We start from the raw sequence: 26,558 nt of genomic DNA on the forward strand, positions 1-26,558 counted from the left end.
GTTTGGGCCACCTCACATACTGCATGTGTTATTCCCTGCAGAGCATAATTGTGTGAATAATTAAGTGAACATCATTATGTTGTGACAAAAAAGTTCTCTGAGTGTGTGTGTAGGGAATATATTTTCCTTTTAAAAGGTTTATTTAGATTATTTATTTATGCTCACAACATCAAAAATGCATGATTTAAGGCTCTAAATAGTACAAATGCAAAACAAGACCTCAGTTAGCTCACATTATGTTCTCTCTTGGGAATAAGAATCAACACTCGGCACCACCCATGGTTTCTCAACAACAGTATGTGTAGGCACCATTGTTTTAACGGCCAGAATGTTTCAAAGATAATTTAAAATATTCCCAGACGAACTTATCATTTATATCAAGTCAGGACAATTTCCAAGTCTTGTAGACCTGGTAAAACATCTTGATGCAGAGTTGGATCAAACTATGCAGCCAGTCAGCAGCACTGAAGCCTGAAGTCAATGTGACCTTGTCTATCTGAGGCTCAGAAACAGCATGGATTGCACATAAGCAGAGATTTAGACATGCAGGTTAACCTTTATAATAGAGGTTTGGGATGTTTGGTAATTGTCAAGATCAGCAAAGGTTTCCTTCTCATATGTACACAAACACTTGTGATGGACAGTGTTGTTGATGGCCCTGTCTTGTAAAGAATATTGAAAATGATGAATGTTCTCTTTCGGGGTCACAATAGTAGGTCAACGGGCCTCAAGGGTCTCCACCCCCCATCTTGAGATTTGTGGCCTCTCTCTGTTCCTATTTGCCAATGTCAGGTAATAAACATTCTTCAAGAAAAGTGCTCATACATGATGGTGACATGATTGTCTTTCCCCTCTGTCAGGAAAGAGTCCGTACCTGATGTTCACCAACCGCCATGAGATCCGTCGTATTGACCTGCTGAAGAGTGAATACACACAGGTGGTTCCCACACTGAAGAACGCCGTGGCTCTGGATGTAGACGTGTCTATTAACAAGATGTTCTGGTGTGATCTATATCATCAGAAAATATACAGGTATACACACACACACACACATACACACATCTCTCTGCCATAGCATGTCATGCATGTTGGACAAAATGTCAAAAGTGTTAGTCAATTAGATTTATTTTTGGGTTACATGAACTCTGTGAGTGCACATTTGACCTTGACAAGAACCAGGGGCAAATAAATTCCTTTTGTTGCATTACTGTGTCACTGAACGCTGCTGAGTCATGGTGATAAAAATAAGAGTAATTTCTGCTTCTTCCTAAAAAATAATTATCCTTATCATAGCACTTGGTATCCTTTTAGTACTGTGAATAGGATTATAATTTGGAATAAATAGCATTTCTCTAAAAACAAGTGTAAAGAGAGGTTAATGAAGTCTGTATGTAACCATAAACGCCACTGTACAGACTAGAGCCAGGACTTTGGAAGTTTAGATAACGCTCTCTCCTCGTTCTTCAGCCGTTCTGTCATTCTCTTTCTCCTCTATCCATCCGTCTTGTCTGCTTCAACCTGTCACACCATCTGGTAGCGAGATAGACACACCTGGGGGCTGCGTGTGTGTTTATGTGTGTGTCATACCTGGAGGGCTCATCTGTCTGACAGTAAAAGGTGGAGCCTTTGTCCTTCACACACATGTTCACACGCACACACACACAAATACACATACAGTAGATACAACAGTGCTCTGTGTGTTTGTGTGTGTGTGTCACCCTGATGGCTGTTAGGTAGTGGGAGGGGCCCTCTGTCATCTCAGTTGAGCCATATGCTCTCCCTAATTTTACGGCCTCAATAATCACCACCATCACTCATCTGCATGCACACACATACATACACACACTCACATACACATACTTCAACACGAACTCAGTGATACAGTCCTCTTGTGACAGAGAAAGGACAAATGAACTCTCCTTTTGACGCAGCAAACAAACACACACAGACACCCTAAACTGTCAGCAACAAGTGGAATTGTTAAATCTTCTTTGTGTTGTTCTTGGTTGTGGAAATCCCTTTTTATATACAGTCAAAAGCATGAAAGTTTAGCATTAGCTCAATGCATGGCGTTTTTGCTTCTCATTTTGTTTGCATGATGTAACTTTTTTGGATTTTCAAAGCTTTAATTATGTACATAATTTATAGATCATCCACTTTTGAGATTATGCTTTTTCTGGTGCACTTCAGCTACATATCTGTATTCTTGGCACCTCTTTAGTACTTGGCTTCTCACATACACTGTAGTGTTTCAAGTATGCATTTTTCTTCCACTGTTTGCAGTTGTTTTAGAGAGCAAAATGTATTGAATGTTAATGATAATGACATGATTGATCACACTTCCTGCCCAGGCATTTGACTTTCCAGCAAAGTGGTTTTTCCTCTGATAAGGAGCTTTTTTTTTTTTTAATCAAATGGAAAATAGAAGCGAATTTAAAAGTGATTCCTCCTCCTCGGCCTTCACCGTGACGCTGTGGTTTTCCAAGCTAATTCACAGTGATTAGCATGCTACGGGTCGATGACTTATTAACCTCTTCCCATGATGGAGATGTCTGTTACAAACAATAATACAACCAATTAAAGATGCAATCTGCTCAGTGATCTTGGGCTCATCTGTCTCTGTCTCATTCCTTATTCTAGCCTTCCTTTTACTCAATCCTCCAAGCCTGTTCATCACACTCTATTTTTTACTAAAAAATACCACTATTATTAATAAAATCAATAGTGTGTGAAAGTATGTATTAGTTAAGTCAAATATTAGAGTGATTGGAATGTGTTGTGCGTGATATGTCAGCACTGAGATGTAGTTAGTCTTATTATATTAGACAGGGAATATTATAGAATGGAGGTTATAAAAAAATACGTGCTGCAACAGAGCGGTATGTTTCAGATTGAATTTCTGAAAATTATCATTTTCATCACAGAGCCGTCTGTGATTTACAATTCCTTAATACAACACAGTTGCACTAGCAACATGAGGGATTTTAACCAAGTCCAGAACTCATTTAAATATGCCCCCTGAGTGAGAGACAAGTGTTGGATCCATGTTATAAACCCTGGGACACGAGAGAGAAGCCTTCGATTATGTATCGCACGACAGAAGCACACTAACACCCCACCCCACTGCGGATGAAGGTGTCTGTGGTGGCAAATAGTAACACACCCAATTAACAACACAATCTGCTTCCAAGTCCTAGGCTCATTCATCTCTACCCCACCCCTCACGCAAGCCTTCTCCTTTAAATTAAGATGCTCTTCCCATCCATATGTTTTGTCTTGTACACTTTGCTAACATGTGAGATGGTCTATAAATTGAGATATTTCCTTTCCCAACCTTTTAACCAGGACGTCTTGTATTGTCTTGTTTTATAGCCCTCATGTAAAGAGGAGAATAATGTGCTTTTGTCTGAAGATGTGTCACTATTGAAGGAGTTCAGGGAGGAAGGCAAAAGAGAGGAGCGAAAACAGGTAGAGAGGAATGGACAGAAAGCACGAAGGAGGCAAGAGGAAGATGAAAAGAGATTGAAAAGACAGACGCAGAGGGGGAGAGTGACAAAAACAGAGAAAGAGGCTAGTTGTTTTGTTGCTGATAGAAGGAGACAGACTCATTCGCCCTGTGATAGGCTGTTTGGTGGGAGGGCTGAGGTTGTTATAGAGGTGTCAGGTTTGGGTGCCCCTGACATAGCATTATCTACCATAAGGAATACCACAAATCTTTCTCCGCAAGAAAAGAAGATCAGAATAACAAATCCAGCAAGTGAGGCTTTTGTGATTTAGTATCCTGTCTCCTCTTTTCTGCCTGCTCCTAAACGATTGCGTATTTCAAAATTACAATTCAGCATGTAGAACTGACTGACTCGCCTCTTTTCTTCGATCCGCCAGCGCTTACATCAACAAGGCGAGTGACTCTTCGCAGCAGGTGACACTCATCGACTCTCTCCACTCCCCTGAGGGCCTGGCCGTTGACTGGGTCCACAAGAACATCTACTGGACCGATTCGGGCAACAAGAGCATCTCCGTCGCCACGGGAGACGGCCGGAAGAGGAAAGTGCTGATAGCCACCGAGCTGAGCGAGCCGCGGGCCATCGCAGTGGATCCACACCAAGGGTGAGTGGGAGAAGATTGAATTGAGGGAGGAGATTTTGGAGAGTGTAGGGAGTTTGGGACAGATAGATGAGAGTGTGAGAGGATGGCAAAGGAGTTGAGCAAAAGGGCAGGAAAGTGTACTACAGCTTGTTGATCATAATAAAGTGTGTGTGTGTGCTACAGATAGAAGTGTGTGTGTAATAGTAATAATAATATTAATAATAACTTTATTTGTATAGCATCTTTCATACAAGAAATGCAGCTCAAAGTGTTTTACTACAAAAATTACATGAAAAGGACATAAAAGCATGTAGAAAAAAAGAAAAACCTACTTGATAAAGTGAAACTAAAATACATAGATTGTATAATAATCAAGGAATAAAATATGATAAGAACAAGTTAAGGCATAGAATGTATACAATAAATTAAAATGTCACATTTTAAAAGTGCAGCAGAGAGCAAGTGCAAAGCTACTTAAATGCTTGGGTAAAGAGATAGTTTTTAAGCTTTCTTTTGAAAGTATCTAGCAAATACAGATAGAAATGTGTGTGTGTACTACAGCAGAGCATGAAGAGATTACTCAGATCATGAAGTGAAGACTCATGTGATATGCAGTAAGTCCAAGTTGTAGAAGTAGTGGGTAAAAGTGCCAGAAAAAAGCCTTTGATGTCTGAGGAAAACAACAAGATGTGGTGGGTTAAACTGCCAGCACAGGACCAGATATCTGGGGGAAAACAAGATAGCACGTTGTAGGCATGAGCATTATAAGAAAAAAACAAGAAGGAAATAACATGTCTGCAAATGTGAGCATTTATATGGTAGTGAGGAGTGTAAGGGAGTAAAGCCTTTGTCAGCATATGATCTTATGATTGAAATTCCCTAGAATTTGGCTGCAGTGGATATGAAAGTGCTTTGTCATCAGTCAGTTTTAGGTGTCTGCTTCATGAACCAGCCCTTAGTTTACTTGTATTGCACTTGATACACAGTAAATCTATAATTACACTGAACTCTGTCTGTTTCAGTGTATTTCTTGATTGTTTGAATTGATCTTTGACTTTTTGGGGTATTTTAACTATTTTCAAATAATTATATGTTGTGGAGGACCTGAAGATCTACTGGCCTATCTGAAAGATTTTTTTTTCCACAACAGTGGAGGAGCAGGGAACAGAGAGAGGGAGTGGGAGGTTGAGAGAATAGCAGGGATGGAAGCTGAACATGCTCTGAATAGGGGAAAAGTCATTGTAATTACAGAGAAACAATATTTTGTCCAAATGGACGCTTAAAACCTTTTAACTACACCACAACAAAACAATTTGCAGTACTACTTCTATCTGTTAGCAGCTGAACAATTATATGCAGAATTTATATGACTCTAGTCTGCTCTATATGCCTGTTTCCCTTTTGTCTTGGATGTCTTGAGTTCCCCAAAGGACTCTTTTCGCAACTCTAAAAAGCATCAAATACATGCAAATGAAGCCAAGCATTCATAGGTTTCTCATGGGTACACACACACATGCACACATTTAAAAGTGGTCTGAGTCTCTAGAACTTGCTGTTTAGCACAGTATCTACTTGCCTGCAGTGTCTTCAAGGCCTGTTTCACAAGTAAAAACTATTTGATTTTGGAGAGGAAATGAGATGCAGACAGAGTTTGACATTGTGAGAAAGAGTAAAGTAGATTCAGTCAGAAAGTTTGTCTTGGCTCCAGATAAGCCAAATAGTGAGAACAGGGTCTCTTTAAAGCTCTTCTTTTACTGAATTTGGAAATGTTCATACTGTATCTAACTTTTTGGGTTATCTTTCCACAGATTTATGTACTGGTCAGACTGGGGAGGTCAGGCCAAAATTGAGAAGGCTGGGATGAACGGGGTGGATCGACAGGTTCTGGTGTCTGAACACATCGAGTGGCCCAATGGAATAACCCTGGGTAAGGAAAGACAGAAAATGTGTAACTTTGAACATGAAAGGCTCCTTTGAGGGGGAGAAAATTATATTATAGGTGATACAGGACAGGAAAATCATCCCTGAAAGAAGTTTTAAAAACAAAGTTATAATGCTGATTATGCTTTTGGAGAGAGAGAGAAGAAAGTGGTTGGAGTAAATTCAACACAAAGAAAGAGACAACTACAGATATGGAGAGAGGGAAAGAAACAAAGAGAGACAAACAGCGAGAGTTGAAAGTAGAAAACAGTGTGTGGGTGCTGCAACCCCTGAGTAGCTCTTATTGTTATAGCTCAATTTGTGTCTGGCTCTCATCAATCAAGCCAGCGAATAAGGGGCTTCGAATTAATAAGCCAGACACTCTGTTCCATCGATACCTCCCATCATCCCTTTCAACTCCCTCCGCGGCACCAGCCAATTTCTCTCAGCTGCCCTTGCCTGCGGAGAAAGAGAGGCACATAGTTGCCACACTCTGTGGAATTGAGGTGTCGCTACATCTGTATGAAAACAAATTATTTTTTAGAGTAAGGGGAATGAAAGAGTTGGCCAGACCTGCGCCGCACTGCTGTGGGAAAGGAGGTGGATTATTTTCCCTTGGTCATTGATTTCATACAGAGCAGTGAACAGAGCATGTGATTGTGAGTCAGGAGAGGTGAAGTTGGGGATGAAAATGACTCTGTGATTTGTCTCTTTTTCTTTGGCGTGAAAATATCGCAGTTCCTTTTTCAGTTTACTGGGCTGACCTCATAGCATGTGATTAGGGCTGCAACTAATGATTATTTTATTTTCCGTTTATCTGACAATTATTTTCTCGATTAATTGGATCAGTTGTTGGTCCATGAAATGTCAGAAAATGGTGAAAAATGAAAAATCTCAAAGCCTAAGGTGATATAATCAAATATCTTCTTTGATCCTGAACAACAGTCCATAACCCAAAGATATGCAGTTTACTGTCTAAAGACTAAAGAAACTATTCACATTTGAGAAGCTGGAACAAGTGAATTTTGACATTTTTTCTTTTAAAAAATGACTCAGAACAATTAATCGATTATCAAAGGAGTTGGCCATCAGTTTAATTGTTGGCAAGGAATCGATGAATCAACTAATCGTTGCAGCTCTGCATGTGATTGAACTTCTGCTTGTAAAGTAGATATTTTTGGACTTCCTAATTGAAATTGAAGGGAAATCACAGTGTGGTTATTGCCATTATTGTGCCATTCTGAAATGGTTCCTGAATTTATACTTTCAAATTTATCCAATGTTGGCCAAGAAAATAATTTTTTTCTGCTTACTTATGTTCACTTCACCCCGGAGTGAAAAGTGGTTGAAACTGGCAACCAGTCAAAAACATCCAAATAATGTATTTAATTTACAAATTAAATAAATGTCAACATTATTCTTTCTTTTTCACTTTTTAAAGATGTCCCAGATTCATATCATTTGATTTAATGTATATAAAATTACTTTATAAAAATGTATGTAGTATATTGGTTAGGGTAAGGGTTACATTTGAGAGGAATGTCTTGATTTGCTTACTTATTCTTCTTTATGTTTAAACTAGAACCAAAAAAAAGCAATGTCATACTGGGATTTTGTCCTTTGCTGTCAAAAGCAGTGGATTCTCTACATTTTCAAGCTTACCAAGGCACTACAATATCCACATAGCAAGGAGACAGGAATAGTGCAGTCCTGAAGTAAACAGTATTTAGGACAAACACACGGAGATAGAATTGTAAAACAGTGAAGTTTCGCTTTAAAACAAGTCCAGCAAGACTAATCAATTTGCTCAAGGGCACATATATTTTCCCCAGCAAAGAAGTCAACCGGCAATATTACAATCACATCTGTGTTTTCTCAGCGCAAGGGCCTCAGCCGTCATGTCAAAGAAGATTGATGGTGTAGCTACTGGGCCATTACATTCATATACCTCTCACCCTAGGCCTTTTCTCTTGGAATGACCTCTCTCTCTCCATTCGTCTCCCTCTTGTGCCTTTTTTTTTCCTTTTCTCCTTGGTTTTGTTCTCTTTCTCTTTCTTCCACTTCCATATTCTCAGACTTGTCCAACAGGCGTCTGTACTGGGTGGACTCCAAGCTGCACCTGCTGTCCAGCGTGGATCTGAATGGAGACAACCGCAAAGTGTTGCTGTCCTCCCATCATCACCTGGGACACCCCTTCGCTCTCACTGTCTTTGAGGTACGGGAGGATTGAGATTACAATACAGCCCAAGTATCAGTGAAACCATCAGTGGTATCAGCAGTATCGGAAAGCTTTAAGACTCTCAATATACTTTGTACAAGCACTAAAACGTCTTTTCATAAAGTAAACTATGCTTATGTAAGATAGCTTTTGTATTCTACTTCTTCAGCGTTTCCTATTTAGCAGAGCATACCAGACATTTTTAGATTGATTTCCTACCTTCAAGGTAGTTGTTGCCTTTATGCTGCACTGAATTTATGCTGGCATGTTGTGAAAAGCAAGTCACACATACTCTTGCCTCGCTCTTGCAAAATATAATCTGTTCTTTATTAATAAGGGTTCTCTTAAGCAGTTGAATAGTCAGTCTTGGATATTAGAAGTTTCCACAAGCAATCAATCACAGTCTGACATTTTAGCTGTTGAAATACACAAGGCCAACACTAATGTTTTTGCCCTATAAAATGTATATATTAAAAATACCACTCATTCAGCTAGATAAAAAGTATCATAATTCAAGAAAATATCAGGCTAATAAAAATCTAATCTAATAAATACAACCAATTTTGGCAAGTGTATAAAATCAATCTCAAACCAGCTCGCTTAAACAGCATAAATAAAAATGAGTACTATATTAAGAAAGAAAATGAGGACTGATAACCTTTCAAATACAGTACACATATATTTTTCTATTTTCCCACTCTTAGACTTGGCAAACTAGATGCTAATGTCCTTATTTGACCTCCAAAGGTACCTGAGATATGCACAGAAAAATAGATCTTTCTTCCCGTATCTATGTCTCATGGGTGGTTTGTAGATTCCCATCTAGGCTGTGTATTTTTAGATTTTCTGTGCACCAAATTTAAGCATTGGACATTAGTTTTTCTGTGCTGTTGTAGTGTTCCCTTTGACTAAACTTTTGCTATCTTCTTTGTTAAGTGATGGTGGACTAAATAAATGCTTAATAAATACTGCATGTCATTAAGGGAAACCTGTAATCTCGACTGTACATTTTCAAGGTTTAATAGGAACGAGTTTGTAAGACTGGGATGACTGGGATGAGACTGAAAAGAAACGACAGATGGAGATATTTTAAAAGTACAGTAAAGTCACAGAATAAACCCAGAGAAGCAATTATATTTTCAAGGGCTGACGACCGTAGAGTCACAGTAGAATACAGCAATCGATGAAACAAATTTGGGTGTATTTATTGAGGCAGGAGTGAGTTAGTCTGTTATAGCCCATCAAGTATAGATGGTGTGGAAGATGGAAAAGACAAACCCGACGAGAGCAGAGCGAGGATGGGGGGGTGGGGGGGGGGAGAGAGAGGTGAAATGTGATCAGTAGGAAGTGCTTTCTCCATTCCTCTCTTTGCTGCACACACTGTGAGGATGAGAAGCAAAGGGAAAAGGGGACATCCATCATGTCCAGCTGTGTGTGCGCATGTGTGCGTGGATGTGTGTGCATGTGGAAGAGAGAGGAAGAAAACCCAACGTTTCAGGCAGCAGTGAAAGTTCATCCCTGGAGATTAATAGCCCTCGGCTCTTCTGGTCTTTGTTCTGTTCTGGTTATGATACGAACCAAATTAAAAATCTTTTAGCAGGGCAGCGGGTTGTCCCGTTCCCAACAGACCGATAATGGGAAGTTTGTTTCTTCAGAGTTGCCTGGTTTCAGTTGTGAACAAAAACGCTGAACCTTTTTGTTCATTCAATTAAATCTGGTAAATGAGCTTCAAGGAATCACTCTGGGTGTGAGTCTGTGTTAAAATGCCTACCAGGTCCAGTTTAGTCCTGTTTAGGAACAATACTTTACACCAGATAATAGGGCAATGTTTACTGAAATAGAGATGTTGATGAATGCATCTCTTTACCACCTCTGACTGACCAGAATGACTGGGATTATAAAACCACCAAGATTGCTGCAGCAAATCTTATATAATGCATTTTAGAAGAAATATTATTTTTGGTGAGGTTTGGTTGTATGTCATGGTAAAGATGAAAAAATAATTTAGTAAATGTATACAGACTCAGACTTGAGTTATAGGTCATTGTAAACTGAGGTTTGCCAGCTTTGCATTTCTGCAGGGGAGGGATCTGACGGTCCTTAGATATAAGATCTGTTGGGTATTAAAGTTTAGAGTTTTAGGGCTCAGTTTGAAATCAAATGTACCTTTCATCCATGCATAACATCTTGAAGTTAAATGGGGAGCTGAGATAATCACAAAAATGATAATAATTGTGAACAAGGACATTTATGGGGACCAAAATGTTTTATTTTTACCAGTCCCAGTTTTGGCCGATGTTCTCACAAAACAACTAAAATTTGAATTATGGCATACATAGCCCATCAGTGCTGTCGCTGAAACACATTAAATAGTCACTCCACATGGGCAAATGATCTACAAACTTCACATCAATACACTGATGTGTCTTAACAGTGCAGAGGAAAGATATAGGGCTCCTATTTGAAAGTCTGAACACGCCACCTCCAAACACACGCAAACACACACATAGACATACAAACCCTTCCAGTCTGTGTCCACCCCCTGCCTGGACACCAAGCCCTGAGGAAGTGTAGATGGTGAAGGCATGCAGAGAGTAATGTTTTCTCTTTCTCTTGCTTTAGTGTCATTGAATTACTTCTCATCCTCTCTTTTGTTTGACTACAGGGGATAGAGGAGAAGATGAGATGAGTTTGGGGAAAAAGAAGCAGAGAGGATGATGGTGGAGAAATAGACAATGGAAATAAACACTGACAGGAAGAAAGAATATAAAGGCACTAAGGCACAGATTTGTCCTTTTGCCATGAACTCAACACCGAAGTAAACAGATTTTAAATGATCTTTACATCCAGGAGGTCTGTGTCTGCTCAGACCTCCAACCTACACATACCCTGCAAGAAAAGTTAAAATATGTGCTGTGTCCCAATTCCATACTATGTAGTTATTGTGTGCAGTATATACTATATACTTATCTTAATACTATTCTGTTTTTGCCATTCGTATAAAAGAAATCCACATACTTAATAGTTTTTTACATTTTTTACTATGAAAATTATGCAATACTTGCACCATCAATCAAACTGTCACTGTGTCCCAAATCATACTACTTTCTAATTCTAGGCAGGCTTTGAGTATGTAGAGTGTTCACTTTGGAAAAGTGACAAAATGAAGTGTACTCAAATAGACAGTATGCAGACGAAAAGAATGCAATGTGCAGCAGATACGGTCAAGGGAAAAACTGTACATGTAGAAGGATTACATGCCTGGTAGCGTACAGGCTGCTCATGAAAATAAGAAGAAAAACGGATAAGGGAAAAGCAGGAAAAGAAATTGATTTTCAAATTTGCCAGTTGTATGAGGTTGCAGATTATATTGTGGGGCAGCGGTGGGGTTAGAGATGCGAGCTTGTGACCGGAAGGTTGCCGCTTGAATCCCCAGACAGGCGAGATAAATCTGGGTGGGGAAAGTAAAAGAACAGGGATTGCCCCTCCTTCATTACCACCACAGAGTTGCCCTCCAGCAAGGCCCTTAATCCCAACTGCTCCAGTGGAGCTTTCAGGTATGAATGTGTGTAAGTGTGTGAATGTGATCAGCGTGTTCCTCTCAGTGAAAACTCCCTGAGTAAAATAAAAGTAAACATGTTTCTGTATTGGTATGAGATGTGTGGTAGGCTTCATTTGATGTATAATAACTGCAAAAACAGTGATTACTTGTTAAAAAAGTATATTATTAGTAGGTTGCATGGATTTTGGATGCAGCATAAGACTTGAGCCTAGAATGGGCTTTTAGTATGCATACTGGCTGTTTTCAGTATGCTCAATGATGTCACTTTTCCAGTGAGGACACTACACTACACGACATACTGAAAACCTGCTTTGAATTAGTATGTAGTATGGATTTGGGAGTCAGCTATGATCATATTTTCCTTCAGTCCAACAAGATTTCCTGGCATTAAGCTCCAAAAAAAGGACATAAAGTCACAGGTAGGACTGAGATAATAATAAGTTAATATTAATAATAAGTACTGAAATATTTAACTAAGTCATCATAGACTGTAAACAGTGAAAATTAGTATGTCAAAGTCAGTGCTCACACTGAAACAGGACACATCCTTTGAAGTCATTATTCACACTGGGATCATTTTAAGTGAATGACCATTAAATTATATATTTGTAGAGAACAGAGCATGCGTTACCACGGCTTTAACGGAATAGTGAGGAACGTGTCAATCAAATAATGTCTGTAAACACCCACAATCCTGAGAAGAGGTCTAATCAACTGAACTGGGAACACCTGTGTGGGTGTACCATGCATGTGAAAGAGCTTTAATACTCTTTTTGCAGCTTAGTGGAGATTAACAGAAAAATGCATCCTAACATCATTTGATTCCTATAAAGATTTAACACCAAGGCTACATACATTTTTTATAACTTGGGTTGATGCAACAAGCAGTGCAAATCAAACACAAAATATCAAAGGCTTCAAAAGTTCAATGGGTTGGTTTTGTCTGAGCTTCCATTTGTATTTGTTTTCTAGCATGACATCTAAGTATGCAGGAGGCACCCGAAGCTAATCAAGCAAATGTGTCAGTTAAAAGGCCCCAGTATTTGTCAGAAGGTTCTTCTGGGACAGAATCATGATAAAAATCATCAAGGGCTTTTCTCCCCTTGACCCTAAAAAAGACTTCACATCCATTTAGATGAGCTCTCATCCCCTTGACAACAGCAGACAGAGCTCCGACTGATGTGATGCAATGTCATGTGTTCAGGAGAGCATCTGTGTGTTTTGTGTATAGAAGTTCTGGCCCATCCTTTGACACATGAAAGATTCACCTCAATCCCACAATGAAGAGTATTGACCTGCTGGGGCCTGCGCTGCTGTTTGTCGCTTTCAAGGTGAGAAAAGGTGACCGATGCAGAGACTGACAGCGGGGAAATTGAAAGAGAAAAAAAACAGGCTGACTGAGCCTTAGAAAGACATTCACAGAGACAGAAAGACAAAGACAAAGGTGAAATGATAGATTTGAGTATTGTCTCATCAACATGGCTGATATTTGTCTTTCATTGTTTCTGCACTACTGTCATATAAGTAAAGGTTATCTGAATCTGAGTGAGGGGGAGATGGAAAGATAGAGAGCTCAGTGAAAGATAGAAAAGAAGAAGGTGAGAGAAAGGTTAAGTCCACTAGCCCAGTACAAATGGAGAGCATGGATTACAGCAGTAACTGAACCACACACAGATATACACAGATACTTACTTAAATATGCACAGACACATCTGTGGTTGGACCCCTGCAGGTTTCTGACCTATAAGAAGACCATAAAACTGTAAACACAAACTCAGCCTAATAAGAAATACATATATGAGCCATAGTGACTTGTTTCATCTCTCTGTCTCACACTCACCTTCTTGAATTGTCTTTGTTCTTTCTTTTTTCTTTTTTTTTAACCTTTCGTCCTGTGATCTCAGCGTCTGTTGCTGTCATTTTCTGTGTTTTGCTTAATTGATGTGCGCCCGCGTCGACGGAGAAGTCTTAGGTTGCCGTGGAAACCGAGTGCCGTCATCCTGTAGTATCACTAAAGAGAATTTGTGAGGAGCTGTTAAGGGAGAGAGAGATGAGAGAATTACTTTACATGTCAGAGCTTGAAGTATTTATTCCTTATTTTTACAGGTTGTATAGGAGAAACTAATGGAGACAGGAACAACATATCTTCATTATGTTTTTTTTTTTTTTTTTTACTCTACAGCACTTTACACATTGAAGTTTTACAATAGAGAGAAACAGTAACCGTAAGTAAGTATACCAGGCCAGTAGTCAGCATGGATGGCCTGTTTTCTAGTGTTGCTGTAGCTCAGGAACACAGGCTGCCATACATACTATGTATCATATGAGTGTTATCCAATGCCACCCAGATAGTTACGATATGGTTCATTTTAAGCAGCTAAAACTTCTTGGTTAGGGTTAAAGTCGAGCACATTGCACATCCAGCCACATATCGTGACTTCCTCTCCACATCTTTGCAGAAGTGTCACAACATTTTCAGCTTTGCCACTAAACATAACCACTGGTATTTTAAGTTTTTACGACAAACAACCAGGGCTGATGTTTTTTCTCAAGAGGACAGCCTCTTTGCAGACTTGATATGTGTTTTACTGTAAAAGACACTTGTCTGCCACTGCACTGAGGAAGTTATTTTGACTATTTTGTAATCTCCAAAAGATGCCAAACTTCTTTGTCTAATTAAATTTGTTAAATCGGGAGTACTCTTAGGATGACTAAGAAATAGATAGATGCATCAGAAAATACCAGTCTTTGGTAGTTAATGACCACACAGTGTTTCAGAGCAGTGTAGACCTGTTACTACTGTATATCAGAGAGAATTTTTTACTCCAGTATCTTTGATTACAAATTCAGTTGTGACTTTATTCATGATACAAGTACTGCAAGGGGTACTGCATTTTAACTAAAAAATATCCTAACCATATGGTGATCTGACTCAATAACTGTGCACTAATTTGGAAGTATTATTTCCTCAGCCATCATTGATCGACCGGCAGGATTGAGTGTTGAATGCTGAAAGTATCAGAGGATGCAGTTAAAGTCCAGATGAAACAGCATTTCGAGAGTATCTAACTTCTGAGAGAGTATCTAACTTAGACAGGCGGGATGTAACGTTGGGAGGAGTTTGATTTGAACGTTGAAAAGTTTGTGTGTTATAATGAATCATAGCTCTGTGCTGCTAAAAGTTGAGGATTGATTGATGGGTGGATGTCAGGATATTTTTGGTTGAAATTTGTTGGTTCAAGTCTACATAAGCACACATCATATTTTGTTTTACAGGAAGAAAACATGATTGGATTTTGATATTAGAATACAAAGAAAATGATTTTTTGTTGTTTGGTTGTTGTTTTTTTTACTGGGAATGTGATCTAAAAGGGTTAAAAAGGCATTTTTCTTTTCGTCTCGACTTTAATGCAGCACACTCCCCGTCAGGATATAACTTATTCAGTCTATTTAAACCTCTCCTTGATTAAAATGCAATGCTTTTAACCTTACTTCAATAAATAATGTTTTAAATGGGCCCTTCTAACCTGTCATTTCTCAAATTAAAGATTTAATTAAAGCTACCCCAGGCATAAAACATCTTCTAAAAATGAGTCTATCCTCTAGATTTATTGTACATCCACAAACCTAAATATAATCATATTTCAATGAAAAAAAAAAGGATGATTACAGTAGCAAAATATCCCCACACAAACAAAACCGGGTACATTTAAGTGTATATGGGTTTGATCAAACAGCCACCTCTGCAACAAACTGCAGAGTTTCATCACCAAAAAACATATACTGCAGGGTTTCCCAGGGGAGTTACTTTACATAGTTTCTGTTACCGTATTTACAAATGATATGCATGGGATCCGGGAGCATATTGTACATAATTCAGAATGAAAAACTGCTTTCTTTGTCAATGTCAAGCTGCTCTGTAGATCTCTAGATGGGCAACTTTTGAACCTTACAGACAATAATAAGAATGGGCAGGTGGTTAGCTTCATTTAGAAGATGTTTCTCTTTCCTCAATGTGAGGTCAAGTGTCCTGGAAAATAAGATTTAGATATAGTTTAGACACTTATGTATGCCAGCCTGAGTGACTGGCATGTATACTGCTTTATATTCAATTGTTTTTTCTAACATATTTATGAATCAAGGAGGGTGAAGAGTTAAGGGGTCAGCATGTATATATATGTGTCTTTGTTTTAACTGTCTTTCTCTCTTTCTGTCCAGGATCGCATATATTGGACAGACTTGGAGGATGAAGCGATTTACAGCGCCAACCGTCTGACGGGGAACGATGTGGCAAAAGTAGCAGAGCATCTCAACAACCCCCTGGACCTGGTGGTGTTCCACGAACAGAGGCAACCCAAGGGTAAGACATGCTGGAGAGATGCTTTTATACGCAGCCAGCTTGATATTTAGGAACATTTTTTGGTGCTTTTTTTTGTTGGCAGGTCAGTTCTGAGTATTTGAGGGTAGAAAGATCAGTGTGTAATCAGTGTAAAGACACACCATTGTATTAAGGTTATGGTATGATTTCCAAAACTTGTGAAGGACTGAAGGCTCAAAACCTAAAGCGTCAATCCAAGTCCAAGATTTACATTTCACAATTTTACCGGGGTTACATGGGCTGCAATTGCACTGCTTATACTGTCAAAAGGACATTTTATTTCCATTTAAAAAATACATATATATGAAATGATCCTTTTTCAGATTATTTCTAAATATCTATATTTATTTGTTTAAAGGTCCCACACACCCATGATTCATCAAGGCAGGTGTTATGACTTCTTTTGTCTGATTGGACCTCCTCTCAGGACTATGTGGCTATATAGGCTGTGCTTGATTTATAACTCCTTCTGTTAGCTCTCTTTCACCTGTAAGGGCAGGACACCTCCATCATTTTTATAGGCCTTTTTTACAGCAGACATTTTCACTTGTCATAGTAGGAAAAGCACAGGTGTTACCAGTAACATCAACAATGGAACAATGGATCTAATCAAGTGTTCCAGTAAGCCATGACAATGTGACAGTGAGCCAGCATGCACAATACCAGGACCCTGAAACTGAAGCAGCAAACTCATCATCATTAACTTCTTTATTTACACCTGTGCTTTTTTCTATGACTTGTCAAAAACTTCTTTGTGAAAAAGGCCCGCTGGTACACAGAGTTACCAAAAATTCCGACTTTTACCTTCACTTCAACCGGGATTTTTCTGAAAGTTGCAATATATCCAACTTGGCACTTAACAATATGGAACTGCCGGGCAACCGAGCAAACATGGACACCTCACATGAGCCAAAATCCATAATCCAAGATGGTTAAACACAGTTTTAATGGATACAATGTAATTTTGTCAATGCACAGCATTTTAAACCATGAATCTTTCCCATCGCTACCATCGATCCCATATGAGGTGGTCGCAGCATGAGCAGAGGTGTAATCAGCCAGAATAAGTCTTAACACTTGTGCGGGTGTTCAGGATATGGTCTACATTGTCCCAGGAAGGATTTTTATTTAGCAGTCTACACGTGTTTGTGTCCCAAACAAAGAGATACTGTACATTCATGCTTCTATAATGGTTACTTGTGTCATTTATGTGTTGACGTAGGTAACATATGATGACATCTACTTAGTTTGTCTCAGTCCACACTCACTCTTTCCCACCTGCTACACAAACATATTACGCAATGCCCTATTCCTAAACGGAGTTACGCTACCAATAGTTTCCTAGTTTCCTTCCACAGAGACTCCCAAACGCTATTGATTTCCGAATGAATGGATATTTTGCGTTATTTTTGGCATTAAAAAATATTTTTTTAGCCTGGTGGGGATTCTTGTTGTGATAATTATACGTTCAGTATGTTCAGTAAACACTCAGTAAACGCTGAGTACAGTTAGACCTAACAGTCTCCATTAGGTTGAGTGAGTTCAAAGTTGTGAAAACGACAGGGGTGTTTTGAATACACCCCCATTTTCACAGGTAATTTGTCAGTCTGTCCCTCCCGCTGCAGGAAATAATGGATTAATCCTGGAAAGCTATTGGTGTAGCACTTTACTTCTTATGAAAGTAACACGAAGATTATTTAACCATAGAGTATATAGTCGGACAAGAGCATATCGACCAGCTAATCGACCAGGAGACTACAACCTTAGTGATTAGGTTGATGGGTGTGCTGTGCATGTCAAATATCGTGTTTGTTACTTTTTTTCCCAGGATGGATGCATTCCCAGGTGTGTGAACACATTCCTGTGTGTGTACGCGTATGTGTGTGTGTGTGTGTGTGTGCGTGTACTTAAACGTTTGACAATGTGTGGTAGCAATTTGCACGTGTGAGTCTGTTTTTTCACGCTTTGTTTTCTCCCCTCACTCAGAGCTCAAAGCATTCTTGCCTGAGTGCCAGTAGGGAGCTAATTGCATTCTCTCATTAATAAATCAAGAGTTCTGCTCAAAGAGATATCACAGAATTAAGCATGTTTCTCCAAAATGCCGACAAAAGCAAGACATAAAACAACCAGCCCCAACCAGGCTAAATGAAGACATAATGAATGAACTCTATCTGCCCTGTGAGGATATTAGCAGTATTACAATATTAAATTAAATGAAACTTTGACTCACGCAATTTGCAAGGTCAACTCAATCTTATTGTCTTGTTTTTCATTCTCATTGTCAGTGAATATCTATACATACATACCCTAAATGGAAACTTAATGATTTGTTGCCACAATACACCCCCACACATTCAAACACAGATGCTTCTGTTACCCCCCTTCAACGTGCCTTCATTTTTCGGCACACTTCCTCAAAAGAGTCTCCCTCTCTGTCCTCTCTTTGTCGTGCTATATTTATTATTTATATTTATATATTTATTTCCATCCAGCTGTGCTTTGAAGCCAAGGTTCCATGTTTTAGTTCTTCCTCTAGATATAAAGGGAGGGAGTGCAGAGGGAGAGGAGGGGACACTGGAGCTATTGCACCTCTCCTGTCATTTACCCTCTTTTCCTCCACTGTCCTCATCTTCTCTCATTTCTTCTCCTATCGCCTCCCTTCCACCTCCTTTCCTCTCTTTTTCTGTTCTTTGACTTCTTTCCTCTCTACTGTCCTCCTATCCTTTTCCTCTCGCCTTCCCCTTCTGTCCCTTTTTTCCCCTCAGCATAGATTTAAATGTATTATAACTGTGTGGCATTTCAACAACATGTGTTTACGCGTAGAGTTCCATCGCTTCTTAATATAGAAAGCAAGGAACTGAAGATGCTTCAGAGAATTTAATTTATACAGCTGTTCATATAACATGAACAGTTATGCTGAGATACTGTATAAGTAGCACAAATGTATTCCTAGCTTATTAAAATCTCACTGTGTGTATGTGAGTGATGTTGCTTCTTCCCCTGACGGCAGATGATTCCTCTGATGTGCTGCTCTCTAAAACTATGCACAAGTCAGGAGGCAGAATCGACCACGACCTGACCTAATTCTGGTGCTTCCCCACATGACAAGAGTAGCAATATTTTTGGAGTCTTGGGTTAGGGAACTACATGTAAATGTTTTATTTCAGTGTAGCGATTTTAAAAAAGAAAGTTTAGACTCAAGCATCTCTTTATTGGACCTGAAAATAGGTCATAGAAGAAACAGGTATCTTAAAAAGACTGTTAAAGTTGGTTTAAATATGTTATTTTGCAGTTCACTACATTTTAAGATAAAGATGAATAGCTAGCAGTAAGTACTGCAAGCAGTTTTGACCCTGACATGATAATATTCAAGACCTTGTGCTTTGTTTCTATATTTGAGGTGCAGTATTTTGATAATCCAGAGTTTTGACATGAAAAATTTAGTCAAAGATCAGGTACAATAAGCAAAAACACACTGAAGAAAATACAATGAAAATAAAGCAAAAACATTCACTAAGATGTTTTGCTAAGTCATGTAGGCTCTGTGCTGCACTTTTGTACAGAGCCTTCAACTTTTCTTTGCGGTTTTCTTAAAAAAAAAAAAAAAAAGTACATGCTGTGCCAGCTTGAATTCACTTCACAATTACTGTGATGCTTTTGATGCTGACCGAGACCCACAACCGGGGCTCTGTCTTCAATTCTTAATATTCTTTTCCACTCGTAAACCTCTGTGCTCATCAACCTGACATTGGATTTCAATTTGCACATTTGGAGAAAGCACCAAATATATATACATGTAAATACTGAAGGTTTATAAATTATGGTTTTAAATACAGTTTTCTATGCAGATACAAGGCTTTGGAACATGTAAAACAAATGAATCATTTATTTTATTTGAAAATCACATTTTTCTAAACCATTTTAACCTCTCTTTTATTTCTGTGTGTCCCTCAAGCCCCGGACACCTGTAACATGGGCAGTCTGCCTAACGGTGGCTGTGAGTACCTCTGTCTGAAGGCCCCTCAGATCACAGACCACTCCCCCAAGTACACCTGTGCCTGTCCTGACGGCATGGAGCTGGGACCAGATATGAGGCGCTGCGCCGTGGGTAAGTCGGTCACACTCTGAACCAATAAATCACATGATCCGGGAGCACACTGTAGAGGAATTTTCCTTCTTCAGGCTCAAAGGTAATATGAGCCTGTGTTATTTACATGAGTGTTCATTTTCAGGTCATCTGCAAACCTGGGAGCAGTAGGTCATGGCCTGTCTCCTTCAGAGCGGTTCATCTCCCTGTCTGCTAAGAATGACTGAGCAAGGCAGCTGTCCTGACAGTTAATTAAAGAAATTATGCTGAGGAATGTTACATTTAGTCTACATCGCTGTAATCACAGTGACACGGGCGACTGTGGCTCGGGAGGTAGAGCGGGTCATCCACTAACCGCAGAGTTGGTGGTTCGATTCCCCGGCTCCCCCTGTCTGTGTGTCCAAGTGAGCAAGACACTGAACCCCAAGTTGCTTCCCCGTTTGCCTACTACAGCTGCTCACTCCTCCTAGTGTATAGGATGGGTCAAATGCAGGACAAATTTCATTTCAATGTATGTAAATGCTGAGAAATGGAGCGCAAGGCCATAAGGATATTAAACCGGTCTGGGGTTTCACTCCCTCAACACTGCTAAAAGGAGTCCACCTCATTATTAAGTATTTATACATATCTATATTTAAACGTTCCCCTTTAAACTATTCAGTATATTGAGGGTTTCCAACCTTATACATGGATGACCATGGGAAACATTTCCAGTGCCATTAAAGGTTGAAGTCAATATGAAGAGGTACATTTTTTGGTGTGGTATAATAATGTAAATAATGGCCTTTCATGTCATTCATTGAAAATATGATGTAGGTTCTTCCCTCATCACAGCTAGACCAAGACTAGTTCATTTCTTTAATGGTTTTCTTTAAAGTAGCTTCCTGTACTGCTTTCCCCCAAAATATTTGGTGGAAAAGTGCTGATTCCTTTTGAAATTGTAAGTATATATTGAATACCAATACAAATGTAAAAGTTTCACTATTGCTAGGGTGGAATTTTATGTAGTCTGCTTTCATGCACAATCAGCTTTTATACTCATACATGAATTCATATTTACCCCAAAAACCAACATAAAACGGCGTATCGACTATTGCAGCTTTTATCCCAAAAAAATCTATACGTATTCAACAACATCAGTTGTTAGCAACACAACATATTAAAAAGTTATTGTGTTAATTACGGTGGATTCAAAAGCCAACTCAAATTTTGAGAATTTGATACTCATGCTTACAGTAACACCATCTTAGAAGGTGGATCGGGGATTCTCCTAGCTTACCCGTGTTCCCAGCACTCCTCCATTATTTTGCTGACCTTATTTCACCCGTCAGCCCATCCCCATGCCTCTACAGTCACAACATTTGTTAAATTGTTATCCTTAATGGACCCGCTCTGTTTTGCATCACATGTTTGCACAGGTGAAGAAAAAGGAGCTGACACAAAGAAAAGAGAGAAAGAGAAATGAGGATGTATGTAGGCCAGCGTTCAGAGAATCCCCCTGAGAAAGGACAGGAGAGGGAACATGGACATTGAGCACGCAGTCACATGCACACAGAGAGTACATGTGCACTGAATTTTTTGGGCTTCCTCATGCAGGACATATTTCTTGATAAAATGTCTCCTTATGTTATGTTTCTCCAGCTGTCTGCTTTATGTATCTGTCTAGTTTGGAGTAAGGCCTTGTCTGTTTTGCAGCATTTTCTATCAAATGACTTTTTGTCTGACATCACCGACAGAAAGGTTATGTCAGTGGTGGCGTGTGTTCTATACAATATTGATGCACAAATAAATGATCAGTGTTGGCGGAGTTGGAGCTGTCAGAAAGATGACTTTTTATAAATGGTTGTGAAAGTGATAGTTGATCTACAGTTCCCTTCTGAGACAAAGCAGAGGTTTATAAGCCATGTTAGCTATTGAGTCATATTTCAATACAAAAACCAGGACTGGGTGATAATTTACTTTTATCTGTGATTGACTTTCAGTGCAATCACATGATGATATAAAATCTTGTTATTGTGGTAAAAATTCTATTATCAAAATTAATGATTCCAAGCATGATAAAATTATTTAAGTGGTCTTTGTGATGTGTAAGAGCGGAACATAGTTCATTGCTTTGAACATCAGTTTAATTTCCTTACAGTACATTATATATTATTTTGTATTCATTTGCCTTATTGTGATATATGTAGGTGTCAAGATTTTTCCCAGTAATTATTTGAATCATATCGCCCAGATTTATTTGAAACTCTGGGGAGTTGGGACCATTTTCATCATTTTCATTCAATTACCACAACATGCTGTATATTGATGCACACAGCAGAAATATTACAAGAAGTGAAAAAACCTCCAAAATCCAAACGCTAACGATTATTGTTCTGTTTCTCCCGTGCAGTTCGACCCAGAATAACCACGACAGCAGCTCCAACCACCACCACCACCATGACATCCCCCACCACAACCACTAGAACGACCACTAGCACAACTGTAGCCACCACCACGACTCCACCCACAACCACCACCACTACTACTACTGTTGCTGCTGCTGCTGCTGCTGCTGCTGCTACCACACTCAGACCCCCGGCCAGGCGTCTGACACCACAGCCACCTTCTCAGACCCCGAGGAGCACCTCCACCGAGCATCCTCGGACCCCTGTTGCCACGAGTACAGAGACGACCAGTTTCAGCAGCACCAGTCAAAGGTCTACATCCACACACACACCTCTATTGGGCCCAGTGGCCCCCAACAGTATTCAGAGAGAGAGCAACGCCAACCTCTCCCACAGAGGTAAGGATCAGGGTGAGGAGGGTTTGTGCATTGGAGAGTGAGTGTACAGTATGTGTGTCGTTCTGTGTGTAAAATGCTCCACTGTCATCACTGCCGCTACAAACTGCCATTAAAGCAGCAGGGAACTCAAAACCTCTACTTAAATCAGTTTCTCTCTTCTGTCCGGCATCTCTTCCCCTTCGTCTCTCTGTGTGACCATCCGTCTATCTGCTGTGCATCCTCTTTCTCTCTCTCCACTTTTCTCTGTCATACATACTCTCAAGTGTATCTGTGTCTGCTCGCAGCCGGGCCCTCATGAGCAGCGTGCAACAGAGCTGTCAGAGCTAACAAACGACAGTCCCCTCCACTCTCGCCGTCCACCTTTCATCACTCATCCTCACTTTCTGACAGCCTCTCTCATTCTCTTTGTCTTTCTCTCTCTCTCTGTGTCTCTCCCTCCATCTCTCCCCTCCTCTCTTTTATTCACTGGCGCTCTCTTAAAACTGGCAGCGTTCTTCGCACTCGCACCAATCAAGCTTTACTGGTGCGCCAGAAAAATACCACTTTACAGTTTGTTGCCCAGACAAAAAAAATGACAGCAGGATATAACAACAGTAACAACGGTTTACGAAACACAAAACCATGCTAAGACTTAAATTGTATTTGTATGTGGAGAAGAATCCTGGATAGTGACACAAAGCAAAATTGATATGCTGCTGTGCTGCACACTACATGCTTGCAGAAATCAGAGACTTCAGCTTTCTTTTTGAATTTTTTTCACTATTGCTGCCCCAAAAATTATGAAATTCTCTTCCTCCCGCCATCCAACTATTGAGATCTTCAAGTGTCACCTTAAAACACACTTCTGCTCATTAGCCTTTAACTGTGCCTAACTTAACCAGCTTAGGTATTTCTCTCTCTATAGGTCTGGTTTGTCACTATGGGCTCTAAGTACTTTGGATCAACTTTGTTGTGTGTAAAGTGTTATATAAATAAAGTTGAGTTGAGTTTGCTTCATAAAGACATAAACAAGAGATAGTGGTAACTGTCACACAGCTGAGGCTGCTATTTGTTCCTCATTAGAATATATAGATAACAGTTCTAACTCTTGTAAGTGTACCATTTTAGACATTTTTGAAGTTTTTGTGTTATTGGAAAGCAGTTTCTAGAAATGTGGATGCGCGATTTGTTTTGCTCATTCGTTTACACAGGAAGGATGATGAAAGTTAGAGTTGAGTGTGTGTGAAAGTCGGAGGAAACGGAAGAATAAAAGACATGGGGAGGATAGGGAAATGAATGAGGAAAAAGAGCAAGGCGTAAAAAACTAAAGAAGAGGTAAGAGAGACGATAAAGAGGCTATAGAGGAACAAGAACGAACAAAGCACAAAAAGGAACATGACAGTCAAGCGCTTGAACAGGGAGGGTGGGAGTTAAAAAGTGACACACTGTTGGGAGGAAAAACGGCATTTACTAGGATAAGAAAAGACGGGATGGAAAAGAGGCAAGAAAGAAAGTGATTTTCTGGGAATTAGAGCGAAAGGCTGCTCCAGCTAGTCTCATCACTTTTTTGGGGGGGGGCCTTGGATTTTTCAGAGCTGCTAAGAAGCAAGAACATGTTTCCTCTCGTCTCAGAAGTTGTCAGCATCCTCACCACACCACAAGTGCTCCAGATGAGAGGTGGAGCAGACACGGATGAGAAAATGGGGGCATGAGCAAGACGTGTTTCTGAACCCACGGGCCATGTGTTATAATTTTCAACTCAATGCACACTGTCAAGTTTACCGGCATCAGCTGTTACACATGTGCTGCGCTGCGGCTGGCTTGTGGAGGGAGGGGGGGGGGGGGAAAGAAGATAAACAGCAGCTGGTACACAAAGCTCAAATGCATCCAATGCTCTTAGAAATTTGAACCTTCCACTCTTTATGCCAGTAATTATTCATCAATCTTTCAATTAAACTGGAGAAACTTTTTAAAAATGCTGTTTGCTGTATACTGCACATTGTGCTATGAGATTAATATTGATGGCCGTGAATTTGGAAAGTAAAAAACTCTGAAATTAGAATTGTTTGAAATAACTTTCAGAGCATAGAGGACCATGAAAATCTTCAGTGGATTTCTGACAGTGTACTAGAGATGCAACAAATAGTCAACTCATCGTTTGGTCGGTCAACAGAAAATTAATTGTCAACTATTTTGATAATTATTTTCAATCATTTTGAAAGAAAAATGTTAATTTTCTCCTCTTAAATATTCTTAAATATGAATATTTTCTGATTTCTTTTGTCCTCTATGATAGCAAACTGAATATCTTTGGGTTGTGGACTGTTGGTCAGACAGCTTTGAGAAACAGTGATCAACATTTTTCACCATTTACTTACATTTTTAAGACCAAATCACTAATCGATAATCGAAAATATAATCAACAGATTAATCGATGATGAACATGACCGTTAGTTTCAGACCTTCAATACACAGCATGTGTTAATATAAGTAGTTTATATAAAGACAGATGATCAGACAATCCTTACACTCAACTCAAAACATGTATATTTACACCATGTATATTTAAGAGGCGTGTTTATTTACTGTATAAAGTATACTACACATAATGATTCTGTATGACATTTTGTGTCATATGGTATGCAATGGGGCCAAATAAAAATAATGACATTTTCATAGAGGTATAATTTAAAATCCCTCCGACAATAATAGCCTTAATGAAATTGAGATTTTTTTTTCCGAGCTCTTCTGCATTTTTTCTCTCTGTTTCTCTCTTTCTCTGCTTTTACTTTCCAGTACTTCTCCTTTCATAACTGCTGCTTTAATAAGATTCTATTAATCCGTCTTTTAGAGCCTTAGGACCCATTCGACGTCACTCATACTTTAAGAAAAGCCAGATTTAATTCTGCTGACTCAGACGCTTCACAGCTTGGCCTGAAGTCGTATCACCTGCTGTGTCTCTTTATGGAAGTCTCTTTCTCTCTACAGTATACATGTGTTGTGTTTGCATTTACTGAAGGCGGTTTATTCTCTTAATGATTGGTGTCTTAATTCTATGTCCCATCTGTCACATCCCAACTGTGCCCTCACGGAGTCTCTTTTTTAGTACAAGCCTGCGTAACAGTATGCGGGGGCCAGCACTGTGATCTCTTCTGCTAATCTTCCTCACTAGACTTCATTATTGCCATCTGATCACACTTTGGCTAATGGTTGGCCCGCTGCTAATAGGAGGTTTGGGAGCAGGATTAATGTCAAAGCTCCACACCAACCTGTTGGGGTTAGAGTTGAAGGAGAGTGGAGACTGAGGATTCAAAGCATGTCTAGATATTTTTGCACCTTATTAGATACTGTATTCTGCACAACAGAGTGGCTCAAATATATGAAAGACTTGACAAACAATCTGATGCAACAATATTTCAGTATAGTGAGTTCACCTTCAAGGTCACGCAACACGTTTTAAAGCTCCTGTGAATGATGTATTGCTCCTTAAATCCAAATTAGTTTTTGAACAGTATTAGTACAAATTCTGATGCATTGCTTTCT

General features: G+C 39.4%; 1 protein-coding gene across 4 annotated transcripts in view; it reads left to right on the forward strand.

The window, feature by feature from the left end:
• lrp8 (low density lipoprotein receptor-related protein 8, apolipoprotein e receptor) overlaps positions 1–26,558 on the forward strand; it is a 181,186-nt gene that overhangs the window by 143,218 nt on the left and 11,410 nt on the right. For all 4 annotated transcript variants that reach the window (XM_067596388.1, XM_067596390.1, XM_067596389.1 and 1 more), the window contains exons 10-16: positions 861–1,032; positions 3,883–4,107; positions 5,895–6,013; positions 8,082–8,221; positions 16,005–16,146; positions 20,120–20,272; positions 22,644–23,036. In XM_067596388.1, coding sequence (XP_067452489.1) covers positions 861–1,032; positions 3,883–4,107; positions 5,895–6,013; positions 8,082–8,221; positions 16,005–16,146; positions 20,120–20,272; positions 22,644–23,036 — 1,344 coding nt within the window. The remainder of the gene's footprint in view (positions 1–860; positions 1,033–3,882; positions 4,108–5,894; positions 6,014–8,081; positions 8,222–16,004; positions 16,147–20,119; positions 20,273–22,643; positions 23,037–26,558) is intronic.

The sequence above is a fragment of the Thunnus thynnus genome, chromosome 8 (assembly GCF_963924715.1).
Source record: "Thunnus thynnus chromosome 8, fThuThy2.1, whole genome shotgun sequence".
Lineage (NCBI taxonomy): Eukaryota > Metazoa > Chordata > Actinopteri > Scombriformes > Scombridae > Thunnus > Thunnus thynnus.